The sequence below is a fragment of the Natator depressus genome, chromosome 1 (genome assembly GCF_965152275.1).
Source record: "Natator depressus isolate rNatDep1 chromosome 1, rNatDep2.hap1, whole genome shotgun sequence".
NCBI lineage: Eukaryota > Metazoa > Chordata > Testudines > Cheloniidae > Natator > Natator depressus.
In genome coordinates this window covers 324,844,102-324,860,544 of record NC_134234.1, presented here as the reverse complement: position 1 = coordinate 324,860,544, position 16,443 = coordinate 324,844,102, and the positions used below count along the sequence as shown (strand labels likewise).

The 16,443-nt window shown below is 40.1% G+C and overlaps 1 protein-coding gene across 3 annotated transcripts in view; it reads left to right on the top strand.

The window, feature by feature from the left end:
• MAGI2 (membrane associated guanylate kinase, WW and PDZ domain containing 2) overlaps positions 1-16,443 on the top strand; it is a 1,132,945-nt gene that overhangs the window by 867,401 nt on the left and 249,101 nt on the right. For all 3 annotated transcript variants that reach the window (XM_074942551.1, XM_074942550.1, XM_074942552.1), the window contains exon 7: positions 16,017-16,074. In XM_074942551.1, the coding sequence (XP_074798652.1) occupies positions 16,017-16,074 (58 nt within the window). The remainder of the gene's footprint in view (positions 1-16,016; positions 16,075-16,443) is intronic.

The window sequence follows — 16,443 nt, the reverse complement described above, 5'->3', positions numbered from 1 at the left end:
TCCAATTTGTCTAGGTCCCTCTGTATCCTATCCCTGCCCTCCAGCGTATCTACCACTCCTCCTAGTTTAGTATCATCCACAAATTTGCTGAGAGTGCAATCCACACCATCCTCCAGATCATTTATGAAGCTATTGAACAAAACCGGCCCCAGGACCGACCCCTGGGGCACTCCACTTGACACCGGCTGCCAACTAGACATGGAGCCATTGATCACTACCCGTTGAGCCCGACAATCTAGCCAACTTTCTACCCACCTTATAGTGCATTCATCCAGCCCATACTTCTTTAACTTGCTGGCAAGAATACTGTGGGAGACCGTGTCAAAAGCTTTGCTAAAGTCAAGAAACAATACATCCACTGCTTTCCCTTCATCCACAGAATAAGTAATCTCATCATAGAAGGCGATTAGATTAGTCAGGCATGACCTTCCCTTGGTGAATCCATGCTGACTGTTCCTGATCACTTTCCTCTCGTGTAAGTGCTTCAGGATTGATTCCTTGAGGACCTGCTCCATGAATAATAAGGCCATAGTATTTGATTCACTGACCTGAAATATAGAATAGCCACTTTTTCTGAAGAATTATTTGGAAGGCTATATTAAAAAAATCAGATTAATTTGAATATATAACAGTAGAGCCCTGTATGGATACAAAATTTATATCCGCATCCGATCTGTAATCCGCAAAGATGGTCCACGGATATCCACAGATTTGCAGGACTCTATATATCAGCAGGCCCCAGAAGGGGCTACCTACTGAATATTACAATGCACAAAAAATCATGTGGCCCTAGTTTTAGCTAATATATATCAAGGGGCACTATAATATGGAGGACTTTCTCCTTCCTGTGATGGAGGGTGTAATAGTTCATTACCAAAGAGGGGAAAATCTGAATCTTAAGTGATCTTAAGCTTTAATATTTAACAATATTTCTTGTTATCTGCTGTATGAAAATACCAATGAAATTTTCTGCCTCTGAATAGAACAAATGATAAGTTCAGCTGTGCACAAAGATCAAATAAGATTTATTGAGGGGAAGCAAGCTGCTAGCAAAGTGAGAATGCTCATTAATGTTCTCCCTCTATACGTTTCAGAGGAAACAGATATTATCTTCAGATCTTGAAAAGGTGTTTGGGGTAGGCAACAGGTGGTGCAGTAATCTAGGCTCTTAAATCACTTAAGCCTAAATGATCAAAAGTGTCCAGTGATTTTGGGTGCCTCAATTATTGTAGCCCAAGTTGAAACAGCTTAAGGAGGCCTGATTTACAGAAAGTATGAGCATCTGTCCTCTGAAAGTCAGGATAGTTTAACATGTCTTAAATTGGGCGTACAAAATTGAGGCACATAAAATCACTAGCCCCTTTTGAAATTTTAGGGCTTAAGCACTTTTGAGGCCTTTGGTTGTTTCTACAGTGCCTACATCTTTGTGGATGTTACTGCGGGGGGGGAGTAATAATCTCTGTAAGGCTTTAATATATTTTGTGGTTTGATAAAATTTAAATAAGTGCATAACTTTGCTTGAGGAAGACAATAAGTGCAACGGGAATTACCAGTTTAGCAGTCCCTTAATAGTTTCTCACTGTTATAGGTTTCTTTGTTGCAATGGAAAAGTTGTAGTAGGATTGCTGACAAATCTTGCAATTAAAAAGAATCAACAACAATAAAATCACACAAAACATGAGTTTCATGATGTTTGGCATTTCGGTTAAAGCCCCAGCTCCTACAGTCAGAAAACAACATCAGAATCTTAGCTTTCAGATTGTAAAATATAAGCTTTTAGCGCTCATGGTTGTGGAGAAAAGTTTGAAAATATAGACACCAAAGGCTCAGACAAACAGAAGGCAAATAAAAAGAGCCAAGAATTATTATTTTTTAAATCTCATGATTTTTAAACTAATCTCATGGTATTTGGGGGGTCTTACTCATGATTATGTAATGCTTGGGTTTGGTAATACTGGATTATTTGCCTAATAATATTTGCATAGCATTGATGAATTGAACAGATTATGTTGAAAGGGTTTATACTAGAAGAATGGTGGGGCAGCGGTAGCACACTATTTATCCAGGGATTACTGCCTCTTAGTTTGATTAGTGTGGTTGAGAACAGGGGGTACATTTAGAAGGGATGATTTTATATATATAGTTATTTGTAGGGCTGTCAATTAATCACAGTTAACTCATGCAATTAACTAAAAAAGATTAATCATGATTAAAAAAATGAACCGTGATTAATCACACTGGTAAACAATAGAATACCAATTGAAATTTATTAAATATTTTGGATGTTTTTCTACATTTTCAAATATACTAATTTCTATTACAACAAAGAATACAAAGTGTACAGTTCTCACTTTGTATTATTATTTTTATTACAAATATTTCCACTGTAAAAATGATAAACAAAAGAAATATATTTTTCAATTCGCCTCATACAAGTACTGTAGTGCAATCTGTTTATCGTTAAAGTGTAATTTACAAATGTAGATTTTCTTGTTACATAACTGCACTGAAAAACAAAACAATGTAAAACTTTAAAGCGTACAAGTCCACTCAGTCTTACTTCTTGTTCAGCCAATCGCTAAGGCAATTAAAGAAAAGTCCTCCATCTGCAAGTCATTCAAGAAGAGAACACAGGTGGTCAGAGACTTGCTTTTGAATCAGCACCTTCTGGAGCAGGTCATGAGGCCTGTGTCAGCACCAGGGACCTTCACAGATCATCAGGCTGCCAGAGGGCATCTAAACCAGCAAGGCTGTAGTTCAGACAGATTCAGATTCCTTTCGCAGGAAGAAGAGAGACAGTTCTAGGACGAAGGTCTCATAAAACTGATGGAGACCATTCCAGAGTTAGGAGAGATTCGTCCTCCCTTTCTAAGAGAAGTGCAGATCAGCATTGTGATTTCACCCAGTATGTGAGATAGAGCAGGACCGTCTATGCACTCCTTGGTACAATGGCGAGAGCAAGTGGACTCCATAACATTGGCTTCGGTACAGTCTGGAGAGCATCTGTTGAGTTCAGTACAGATGATGGTGTCAGCCCTGACTGTTTCCACACCAGTGGCGGATCAGGCAGCATCAGAATTGCTTTGTCTGTCTGTTCCTGGCTCTCCATTAATTCAGGAAGGTTCCACTGCAGTGACTACTTTGGCATCCTCAGCACTGTCTGGAGTGGCTGCAGACCTGCCATTATTGTCGGCACTGTTTTCTGCACCTCTTCCACTTCAGGGTGCGGAGTTGAGATCGCCCACCTTTTTGGTACTGAGGGGCAGGTATTATCTTCGGTGCCAATGATTAGTCCATGCACACTGCATCTATGAGACCGATGCTGGCTCCAGCACTGAGCATGAGCGCAAGGCTCCTATCAGTACTTAAAGCACCAACTGCTTTACCTTTGTCAGTACCAGTGCACCCTGCATTCTGGACTTTGGATGAGGCTAGACATTTATTTGCCCCTCCTCTGTCTGTGGACTGTTTGGAAGGTTCCGTGGGGTCATGCTCAGAGACATCTTCCTCCTCTCCCTTGCCTTCTTAGTATCACTCTCAAAAGTTGTTGAGACCTCCCAGGAATCACCATTGGGGTACTGATATCAGGACCGCTCCCTAGCAAGAATGCGGTCCTTGTCCCAAGTCCTCCTGGCCACCAATGCCGCACCTCTAGCCACAGGGCCTCATAAGAACATAAGAATGGCCATACTGGGTCAGACCAAAGGTCCATCCAGCCCACTATCCTGTCTATCGACAGTGGCCAATGCCAGGTGCCCCAGAGGGAGTGAACCTAACAGGTAATGATCAAGTGATCTCTCTCCTGCCATCCGTCTCCACCCTCTGACAAACAGAGGCTAGGGACACCATTCCTTACCCATCTTGGCTAATAGCCATTAATGGACTTAACCTCCATGAATTTATCCAGTTCTCTTTTAAACCCTGTTATAGCCCTAGCCTTCACAACCTCCTCAGGCAAGGAGTTCCACAGGTTGACTGTGTGCTGAGTGAAGAAGAACTTCCTTTTAATTTGTTTTAAACCTGCTACCCATTAATTTCATTTGGTGCCCCCTTGTTCTTATATTATGGGAACAAGTAAATAACTTTTCCTTATTCACTTTCTCCACATCACTCATGATTTTATATAACTCTATCATATCCCTCCTTAGTCTCCTCTTTTCCAAGCTGAAAAGTCCTAGCCTCTTTAATCTCTCCTCATATGGGACCAAACCCCTAATCATTTTAGTTGCCCTTTTCTGAACCTTTTCTATTGCTAGTATATCTTTTTTGAGATGAGGGGACCACATCTGTACACAGTATTCAAGATGTGGACGTACCATGGATTTATATAAGGGCAATAAGATATTCTCCATCTTATTCTCTATCCCTTTTTTGATGATTCTGAACATCCCATTTGCTTTTTTGACTGCCGCTGCACACTGCGTGGATGTCTTCAGAGAACTATCCATGATGACGCCAAGATCTTTGTCCTGATAAGTTGTAGCTAAAATAGCCCCCATCATATTGTATGTATAGTTGGAGTTATTTTTTCCAATGTGTATTATTTTAGATTTATCCACATTAAATTTCATTTGCCATTTTGTTGCCCAATCACTTTGTTTTTTGAGATCTTTTTGAAGTTCTTCACAATTTGCTCTGGTCTTAACTATCTTGAGCAGTTTAGTATCATCTGCAAACTTTGCCACCTCACTGTTTACCCCTTTCTCCAGATCATTTATGAATAGGTTGAACAGGATTGGTCCTAGGACTGACCCTTGGGGAACACCACTAGTTACCCCTCTCCATTCTGAAAATTTACCATTTATTCCTACTCTTTGTTCCCTGTCTTTTATCCAGTTCTCAATCCATGAAAGGATCTTCCCTCTTATCCCATGACAACTTAATTTACATAAGAGCCTTTGGTGAGGGACCTTGTCAAAGGCTTTCTGGAAATCTAAGTACACTCTGTCCACTGGATCCCCCTTGTCCACATGTTTGTTGACCCCCGCCAAAGAACTGTAACAGATTAGTAAGACACAATCTCCCTTTACAGAAACCATGTTGACTTTTGCGCAAATATTTATGTTCTTCTATGTGTCTGCTAATTTTATTCTTTACTATTGTTTCAACTAATTTGCCCGGTACTGACGTTAGACTTACCGGTCTGTAATTGCTAGGATCACCTCTAGAGCCCTTCTTAAATATTGGCATTACATTAGCTATCTTCCAGTCAGTGGGTACAGAAGCTGACTTAAAGGACAGGTTACAAACCATAGTTAATAGTTCTGCAATTTCACATTTGAGTTCTTTCAGAACTCTTCGGTGAATGCCATCTGGTCCCGGTGACTTGTTACTGTTACGTTTCTCAATTAATTCCAAAACCTCCTCTAGTGTCACTTCAATCTATGACAATTCCTCAGATTTGTCACCTACAAAAAATGGCTCAGGTTTGGGAATCTCCCTAACTCCTCAGTCATGAAGACTGAAACAAAGAATTCATTTAGTTTCTCCACGATGACTTTATCGTCTTTAAGTGCTCCTTTTGTATCTCGATCATCCAGGGGCCCCGCTGGTTATTTAGCAGGTTTCCTGCTTCTGATGTACTTAAAAAACATTTTGTTATTACCTTTTGAGTTTTTGGCTAGCTGTTCTTCAAACTCCTTTTTAGCTTTTCTTATTACATTTTTACTCTTAATTTGGCAGTGTATATGCTCCTTTCTATTTACCTCACTAGGATTTGACTTCCACTTTTTAAAAGATGCCTTTTTATCTCTCACTGCTTCTTTTACATGGTTGTTAAGCCATGGTGGCTCTTTTTTAGTTCTTTTACTGTGTTTTTTAGTTTGGGGTATACAGTTAAGTTGAGCCTCTATTATGGCATCTTTGAAAAGTGTCCATGCAGCTTGCAGGGATTTCACTCTAGTCACTCTGTCTTTTAATTTCTGTTTAACTAACCTCCTCATTTCTGCATAGTTCCCCTTTCTGAAATTAAATGCCACAGTGTTGGGTTGTTGAGGTGTTCTTCCCACGGCAGGAATGTTAAATGTTATTATATTATGGTCACTATTTCCAAGCAGTCCTGTTATAGTTACCTCTTGGACCAGATCCTGCACTCCACTCAGGACTAGATTGAGAGTTGCCTCTCTCCTTGTGGGTTCCTGTACCAACTGCTCCAAGAAGATATTTAAAGTATCGAGAAATTTTGTCTCTGCATTTCGTCCTGACGTGACATGTACCCAGTCAAAATGGGGATAATTTAAATCCCCCACTATTATGGAGTTTTTTATTTTGATAGCTTTTCTAATCTCCCTTAGCATTTCATCGTCACTATCACTATCCTGGTCAGGTGGTCGATAATAGATCCCTACTGTTATATTCTTATTAGAGCATGGAATTACTATCCATAGAGATTCTGTGGAACATGTGGATTCATTTAAGATTTTTATTTCATTTGATTCTACATTTTCTTTCACATATAGTGCCACTCCCTCTCCCCCGCACGACCTGTTCTGTCTTTCTGATATATTTTGTACGCCGGAATGATTGTGTCCCATCGATTGTCCTCACTCCACCAGGTTTCGGTGATGCCTATTATATCAATATCCTCCTTTAACACGAGGCACTCTCTTTCACCCATCTTATTATTTAGACTTCTAGCATTTGTGTACAAGCACTTTAAAAACTTGTCACTGTTTATTTGTCTGCCCTTTCCCGATGTGTCAGATTCTTTATGTGAATGTTTCTCATCTGATCTGGCCCATACTTTGTCCTCTTTCATCCCCTCCTCCTGACTAAAACCTAGAGAATCTCTATCAATAGACTCTCCTCTAAGAGAAGTCTGTGTCCAATCCACGTGCACCTCTGCAGCAATGGGCTTTTCCCCCCATCTCTTAGTTTAAAAACTGCTCTGCAACTTTTTAATGTTAAGTGCCAGCAGTCTGGATTCACTTTGGTTTAGGTGGAGCCCATCCTTCCTGTATAGGCTCCCCCTATCCCCAAAGTTTCCCCAGTTCCTAATAAATCTAAACCCCTCCTCTTTACACCATTGTCTCATCCATGCATTGAGATTCTGAAGCTCTCCCTGCCTAACAGGCCCTGCACATGGAACTGGAAGCATTTCTGAGAATGCCACCATAGAGGTCCTGGATTTCAGTCTCTTTCCTAACAGCCTAATTTGGCCTCCAGGATGTCTCTCCTACCCTTCCCTATGTCATTGGTACCTACATGTACCACGACCACCGGCTCCTCCCCAGCACTGCACGTAAGTCTATCTAGATGCCTCGAGAGATCTGCAACCTTTGCACCAGGCAGGCAAGTCACCATACGGTGCTTCCGGTCATCACAAACCCAGCTATCTATGTTTCTAATGAGTGAATCTCCGATTACTAACACCTGCCTTTTCCTAGTGACTGGAGTTCCCTCCTCCAGAGAGGTAACCTTAGGGCAAGAGGATACCCCAACATCATCTGGAAGGAGGGTCCCAACTATGGGAAGGTTTCCCGCTGTTCCCGTTGACTGCTCTCCTTCTCTGGGCCTTTCATCCTCCTTAACAGCGCAGGGGCTGTCTGACCAGAGGTGGGACAAATCTACAGTGTCCCGGAAAGCCTCATTAACATACCTCTCTGCCTCCCTTAGCTCCTCCAGTTCCGCCACCCTGGCCTCCAAAGCCTGTCCCTGAGAGCCGAATGCACACATACGCCACCCGCCCACAGGGAAAGTAATCATATGTGCTACACCGAGTGCAATAAAGAGGATAGCCCCCACTCTGCTGCTGGGCTCCTGCCTGCATTTTCTCCTGCAGTTACCTAGGTAAATGATAGGGGTTTTGTTTAAATCAAGAATTTTTGATTATAATTTAGTTTAAAGGTTTTAAAGAATGGCAAGTGTAAACTGCCCCCTTCCCACTCCCCTTCCCAGCTCCCTCTCGAAACTCCCTGTTAGCGGTCCCTGTTTGCAAAGCTCCCTGGTCGCTTGCTCACTGGTTTATAAAGCCCTGGCCTCCTTGATAGCCCCGCCCCCTGCCTAAGGCTCAGCCAGTGAACAGAGGCTTCTAGATTTCAAACCTTGTTTTGAAGCTCACAGCCTCCTTGGAACTGCTGGGATATTCCACAGTTGATGAGATCCCAATCCTTGGCTCAAGCAAGAGTAAGGTCATCTATTCCCGCGGTAACCTCTCCTCCTGAACCTCCAATGCTGCAGCCACAGACAAAGGTTGCTCCTATTGAACTAGTTCACCCTGAACCATTGTTACAGGTGCATAGATGCTGGAACTAGGGGTGCTGGCTTGAAGTGGTTTCCATCATATACAGGGTTCACAGATGGGTTCAATGGCTCTCAGCCCCCCCACTATTCAAATTGTTCCAGCACCCCTGTACAGGCACCACGGGAGATTCCATTGGCTCTGCTTCTGTTACCCTCTTTACCACCAGATGACTCTGCAATGCCAGAGTCTTCCTCCCCTGTACCTGAGGAATTTAAAACATATTGGACCTCCTGAGGTATGTGGCTTCAGCTTTGGGTATTCAGGCTGAGTTTGTTCAAGATACCCTCCATAGGGGGAAAGTGTCTTTCCCCATAAATGAATGGTCTTGGATCTGCAAAGACCATAGGGAACACCCCAGCATCCTTTCACCTACAGTGATGCGTACTGATAAGAGATATTATGTGCCTCTTTCTGGTTTCGAGTGCTTCTACACACATCTGGTGCCTAACTCTCATTTGTTGTAATGGCAGCTAGTGAGAGGTTAAGACAGGGGAGATATAAGTCAAAAGACAAGGACTCTAAAAGCTTGATGAAGTAGAACAAATTTTCCTCCCACACCTTACAAATACATGTTGCCAATCAGCAAATGTTTTTATCAAAGTACAATTTTATAAATTGGGAAGTTGTGGCACAATTTACAGATAAGTTGCCAAAATCCTCCAGGTAAGAGTTTAAGGCTTTCATTGTGGAAGGCCATTGAGTGGCCATCCGTAAGTCACTACTGTCTGCTTTGGACATGGTGATTCCTTCCTCTAGAGTTATGGCCTCTGCTGTAACTCTGAAGAGGGCTTCTTTGTGGCACAATTCTGGTATGGCTCTGGAGGCCCAACAGACAATTGAGGACTTACCCTTTGACAGTCGACCTTTATTTTCAGAGAAAACTGACAAAATGTTACATTCTTTAAAGAATTCTCAAGCTACATTGCATTCACTCATTGGCGGGGTGAGGGGGGGGGCGAGGGGAAGGGTCCACTTAGTGGCAATCTTGATGTTCCGTCCTCTGATCCAGGGGAAGTCAATGTTCTCAAACGCCATGGTTCAGGGATTTCTAAGAGGAATCATTCATATTTTTTCCACTGGTGAAAGAAGCAGTTCCTTAATACTGTGCTGGCTGCCCTTCTGGGTACTCTATTTGAGCCATGGCAACTTGGCAAAACCCCCATATACCCAATTTTCAAAAACAAAGTGTCCCTAAGACCACATACAAAAAACTTCTATCTGAAGTAGTTTCACAGTTTCACCTGAACCAAATAAATTACTTACCTATATTCTTTCCTAAGCCACACTCAAACACAGATGAGCAGCTCCTTCATGTATTGGATGTGAGACTGTGTTTGGCATTTTATTTGGAGAGAACTAAACCATTTTGTTCATTATGTCATGTTTTTGTCTCCTATGCGGATCACACAAAAGGTTGGGTGATCTCCTCATGGACTATTTCCAGCTGGATAACTTCCTTTTTTTGCAATGGTGTTTGGAGTAACTCAGGCCACACCTCACAAAGGTCAGGGACTCATTCAACTGGGCCCCAAGTGATGTCAGTGGCACTTCTCAATTATGTTTCAATATTGAACATTTGCAGGGCTGCTCCCAGGTCTTCCACACGTACTTTTACCAAACACTATGCAATTATGGCTGCAACAAGATTGGATGCGAACTTCAGAAGGCAGTTCTACAGTATTCTTTAAGCAGAGTCCAAGCTCACCTGCTACAGCTTGTGAGTCACTTGAGTGGAATATACATCTGCAACCACTCATAGAAGAAAAGATAGTTACCTACCTATAGAGTAACTCTAGTTCTTTGAGATGTAGGTGCAGACATGTATTCCAAAACCCATCCTCCACCCCTCTACGTTGGATCTCAACTATTGACATTTGATGTGAAGGAACTGAGAGGGGGTCAGGATTGTACAGCCCTTAAATAATTGTAATAATTTATTAAATAATAAAGGAACGGGAGCCAGAAGGTTGCAAGCACTTCCCTTACGGATACTGCTAGGTAAAGTTCGCTGGCTTTGGTGCAATAGGCACTCACACACCTGAGTGGAATACACGTCTGCAACCATATCTCAAAGAACAACAGTCACTATACAGGTAAGTAACTGTCTTATTTTAGCAACTCTGGGAGAAAACAAAAACTGATAGACTAGACTAAATATTACTAATTTCTGAAACTGATTGACACAGGATGTAGATGATTAAAGACATTATGTATTGCAGTGAGTAGTATTCAAGGAAATAAATGGTTGTCAAGTCAACGCCCTACAGCCAATGTATTTAATAGATCTGAAATATATTTATAGTGCAAGTACACCACCACTCAGGCATTCAATGTTTCCATTGCACGGGTAAATAATTATATGCAACCTCATATCCATGAGAATAAATAATGCGTGAAATAGTTTGTAGTTACAGACAGGCTGTGGAATGCAATGACAATGTGTTTGTGGGATTTGCCGACATGTGGATGGCAGTTGGAGAACAGTGTTATTTTGGTGTTTGGTTTGAATTGGGTAAACATGGTTTTGACTGAGAGCTGGTGGGTTTTCTAAGTGAGTGGTCTGTAAGAATTTGAAGAATGAAGCTGCTTTCTTTGTGATTGCAGGGTTGTTTGTCCTAATATCTATCTGTGTGTTAAGAGTTTTTAAGACAGTGAGAGATTTAGCCTTCAATTTTTGATCCAGTTCATTTTTTTTCATATCCTTTGTTTTGAAAATTAGTATAGTGTAGTTGGGATCAGTGATCTGCATTTTCCAATTTTAAATACGGTCAGTATTTGCAAACCTGGACAGGTTTCTCGAACTGTTAGTTTAGAGCATTATAGCAGACTGAAGATGGGTTTCAACATGAGGCTTTCAAATGCTACATGGATGGCTGCCCTATAAGGACTTCTCTGACTCGTGTTGAACAATTGTCTGAATGAATATACAATATCTTTTTTCCTGAGTTTTGTAAGGTGATCTGTAACCCTTTCCAAATGGCAACCACATCGCTATTGTATTTGTTTCATATAACCTCTTGTGTAGTCAATGTAAACATTCTCTTGGATGTTTGTAGTATCAATTGAGCACCTAAACTTAGATGATTAACTAATATTCAGAAAGGACTTTAATAGAAACTTCAACTGTTCATAATTCAAATTGGACTACATTACATGTTTCTTGTACTATTTTTTTAACACAACATTAATGAGATACTTGTCCAGGATGGAGTTAGATTATGAAGACACAAGCTGAATAAGGAATGGGGAAAGAGAAGAGAGGAGTCAAATCAACACAAAATGAGCAAAGAACACAGATTGGTGAATGGGAAAACTCAATATTATCAGGAAGGTCTGTTGTACAGGTTCCACAAGGAGTCCTAATTCGTGTGACTGGCTTTTTCCATAGCAAGTGACTCAAGCTGACATTGACTTTGATAGTTTTATAGGGATAATATTTTTCACCAGGGTGAATTCTTCTTGAACAATTTCTTCCATGTATCAGACACTAAAATCACTTTCAGGAGCAGCAGGCATATTTTTCTTTTTCAACCTCTTTTTACTGTGACTGATGCAAGGAAAATCCCACTGTCCTTTTGTTCAGATGTTCTCTTATTAATCTCTTGACATATCTATAATAGGGCAGTGATGCAACGTAGGCTGTTGTTTCAAAACCTCTGGAGGGCTTGTGTGTCTCTTCCCAATGTGGCAAACAGCAAGAACTGCATGAACTACAGCAATACGAGTCCTTCCTGTTGGTGATGGTAATTGATTTTCTTCATCTCAGTGTATGAAGATCCATAATGCTTCCCTTCTTTCCGTCCCCTGGGATGTACAGTGAAACCAATAAGAATGGATGTGAAAGGCAGCACCTTTTCAGATAGCAGACGTAGCATCTGGATTGTTAGTATAAGTAGGCTGCAATGAGGTGGTTCTGCCATCAATTATTAAAATGACCTGCTTGTATGCAAATTAAAGCTGTTTTATCTTTTTAAAAACCTTTTTTGGTGGATCTGGTGGAAAACCTAGGACTTTTTGTTAATACTTGAGCGTTTAACACATTTGAAAGTAGGTGACTCATTCTGTATTTAAAAACCTGGCTCATGTGCATCGTGAGCAAGGTACCTGAATGTTGCCATGTAGTTTGGATTTTCTTTTTTTGTAACTGACAATGATCACTGTGCTTCTAACTGGATTCTACTTTTCTGGCAATGGATAAATGTAAAATGTACAATTTACACTGTGCATATACTGTATACCCAGCACATATATGGTCACAAAAAGAGGAATATCTATGTCCAAACTTGATATCTGTATTGTCCAAACCCTGCAAAGGACTCTTGCTGGTTTTCACCTTTATGTTTTTTAAAAATTTTCTTGAAACAATCGCTAGATCATATGAAGAAATCCCATCAGAATGCTGATCTAACCTTAAGGTGAAATATTATATTGATTTTAAAAAGCCCAAGTAAACAACATGGAACTAAAATTTCTCCTCTGTTACCCAGGGTAACCCCACTGAAGTCAATGGTGTTTCAGAAGCATAAAAAAGAGTAGAGTTTGTTTCATTAATGCAAAGATCTTTGACACAATGTTGTTCTTTCTGTGATGCTGCTGGGTGCAGAAATTATGTAAAGTTTATAAAACTCCATATCCCATTGTCGCAAAAGGAAAATTGGAAAGCACAATGTAAGTTCGTCATCTTCCCAACTCAAATTACTGTTGTGAGAAGTAGCCTCTTCCATTTTTTGTTTATAATAATGTCCTTTTATAAATATTTACTGCTTGCTTCTCATCCCTGACAATCAGCACCAGACACAGTGGACCAAATGATGAAGATTAACTGCAATGCACACATCCAGTATTGTTCAAATGTCTATCTTGGCTATTTTATGAAACATGAAAGTATTGCCCTCATGTAATCTTTCAGTTCCCCAGTGAAAACAGAATAGATGCCACTATTTAATGACAGGGAAAAAAATCAAGAGGCTGCTTAAAGCAAATGTAGCAGAAGATTCTTCTAACAACAGCTATGCACTAAACTATGCTCTGCTAACCTTATCTTGCAAACTTCAGCTAGCAGCCCAGTGTTTGTGCTCTGGCAATTCCATTTCAATGGTCTGCGTAGAATTTTAATTAAACATAGCTCTCATGGTGCATCTCAAATGGAAGAATGAAATTAGGGCATACCCTTATGTAGAGTTTATATCTATCGTTATGGTGCACAAAGGTAATTTTAAATTTCATTTTTTTCCAAACTAATGACTATATTATGATATTAGATAATTAGTGGTTTAATCCATCCATTTCAAAAAATAAAATGGGTTCTCCATAATATGCCCAATTTGTTAAATTTTTACAGATTTTTACACTAGAAAATGGAATTGTCCATCTGAAATATCAGTAGTTGGGCTAGTTCACAAATACTGTTATGTATCATTACATTAGAAAAACATGGACTGATAGGCTTATAATAAATCGTCACATTATTTGTATATATTCACAGAAAATAAAACCGCTGTATCTAAGTTCTTTAGATACAATCTTAAGAGTGTATAACTCTAAAGAGAAACGGGGTACTTCCAATTCCAGCAAAATGTACACTGCAATAAACTTTGAAAAGATTCCACAAATGGAAGAAACTAAATGACAGTTAGAGCATTGCTTATATATATTTATATAGACATAAATATTTACTAGCTACCTGTTTAATTTGCTCTCTCATGGAGAGTATCTTTATTATCATTAAGTTAACACAATAAATTGGAATGGAAAAGCCTCACAGGATGCAGATAAAATAAAGTGTGTGTCTATGTTTGTAAGACAAATCCCTTGTATTGTTGTGTCCCAGGTGGGCAGGAGCTTTTTAAAGCAAAGCAAAGCACTGAGCCTTCATAGCAAGACCTAAATATGAATTGTATTGATCATATATGCACTGAGTGTAAAATTCACCTCTGTACGGACAGTCAGCACAGGACCTATGCACTACTTGCCTCGTGTGAATATTCATGGGGCATGGACCAGGCTCCCTAAATCCAGTGCCAAGATGCACAGGGCCCTGTAAAACCTGTAAAGGATTTTCTAGGATCAGTCTCTTTTATTGTTTTAAAGTTCTGGTGAGGTGTCTGGAGGGGACAACCCCAGGACTTTCACTATTGATCACCTTACTATTGAAATAAATTATTTTGCATTTGTGCCTTTGCTATTGCAGTTTTAAAATAACCTCAGAAAAGAGACACAAACTTTGTTCAAATTCAGATTGCCAAATAAAGGTTCGATTTACTTTAGAAAGACTTGATTATGGTCATAGTAGAAAAACTTAGACTAAGAAAATTAAGGTACAGGCTTTTGAGCTTTAAATTATTCATCTGTGGAGTTTCTCTTTGAGTTAAATACTATCTGCCAGTCTTCACAGGAGGATTATTCATTCTGTATAGCTTCGGGGACAGTCAAAGCAGAAACTCCTGCACAGGACAGTGTGACAGGAAGACCTGCCCATGAAGTACTGCTGCCAGAAATTGTGCCTCCCCATTAAGATGCCACAGCAGTCTAAACAAGTTCAGTCAGAGCAGAACCAATGTTTACTATTTCAGATGTGATTGTTTGAGAGGTATCCAGCAGAGAATATTTTTAAAAGCTGTTCCTATCTGCAGCTCTTTCAAGCTCACTCTTTGTCATTTAAATCTTTCTTTCCTGTCAGCCTTTTATAGCACATCAAGGGGTGAATAGCCACAGTATATCTGTGAAACAAAGGGCTAAGTTCAAGTCATGCAGGTGGACCTCATGCAAGGCTAATGGTTTACATTGCATATGAACTATGATGATTCTATCTAACCTAGGTTTATAGACTTACTACATCCAAAATAACTATATTAAAAGTGTGATAAGGTTGCAAAGTCAAGCACTCCAAAGCTAAGAAATGCCAGACTTTAGGTTGTCCATGCAACCTCATTCTTTAATTACATGATCGCATACTCTTCCCTCATCTCCTCCCACTTCAACCAGGAATAGGTTAGGAATACCCATAGATTTGTGAGTCAGAGCCTCCATCAAATTTATCTTGCCTTGGCATTAATGATTATTCACTTCATGGAGTTGGTTTTTTTAGTTTGATTTTTTGCACTCCCAACTACTGTTGTAATATTCTAAGTCCTGGTTAGTAATATGTACAATGTTGGGAATTTTTAATATGATTTTTATCTTGGCAGCTTCCCTTTAAATAAATACAACTGTATGCTCTATGTACCTTTGGAAGAAGAAGCCCAGCATATCACTAGGGAATGAGATTATACATGATATGCTGCTATTGCCGGTTGGCATAGCTGTCTGCAGAATAAAAAAGTAGCTCAACTAAAATGTATTGTATTTTGTAGTGGTGACCCCTTTCACACAGCAAGCCTCTGAGTGCAACCCCCCTTATAAATTAAAAAAACACTTTTTAAAATATTTAACACTATTATAAATGCTGCTGGTGAAGCGGGGTTTGGCGTGGAGGCTGACAGCTTGCGACCCCCCAGGTAATAACCTCGTGACCCCCGGAGGGGTCGCAACCCCCAGTTTGAGAACCCCTGTTCTAGAAAATGAGAATTCTAGACTGGCATGCCAATTTTCAAGTCACTACTACTTGCTGCTGCCATGGCACGTGCCTAAAATTTGGCATTGGTTTTGAGCACTAAATCCAGCTTTGCTATCCAGTTGCTACACTCAGCACCCAGTAGAACTCTACTCTTTCATTACTAGAAATCTTGGCATTTTGTGCTATATTTACTGAGAGAGATAACTCTTTGTTTTTCAGAGCTTCCATATGGCTGGGAGAAAATTGATGATCCCATTTATGGCACTTATTATGTTGAGTAAGTTCCCAACTTCAATATTAATTTGCTGTTAATAGTTCATAACCTGATATTAATATCCTGTTCAGTGTTTGAATTGGAAAGGTATGGGCACAATTATTTTCCCCTTTGACTTCAGGTTACGCAGGAATTATCAGACTCCAATATAGTTGCAGTAAATGAACAGTTTCTGTATCTTTCAAACTGGTTACTCTGTCACTTCTTCTTGAGCCCTGATCTCATCCTGTGTATTCTAGAAATATTGAGGCGGGGGAAGGTTGAGGGGAGCATTTAAATCAAATGTGTTTTATTTTCTGTTTAACAAGTTTTAAACAAGCATCAAACAAGGTGCAGATCCTTGCCAATCCAGGAACAGAATAAAACGTAATC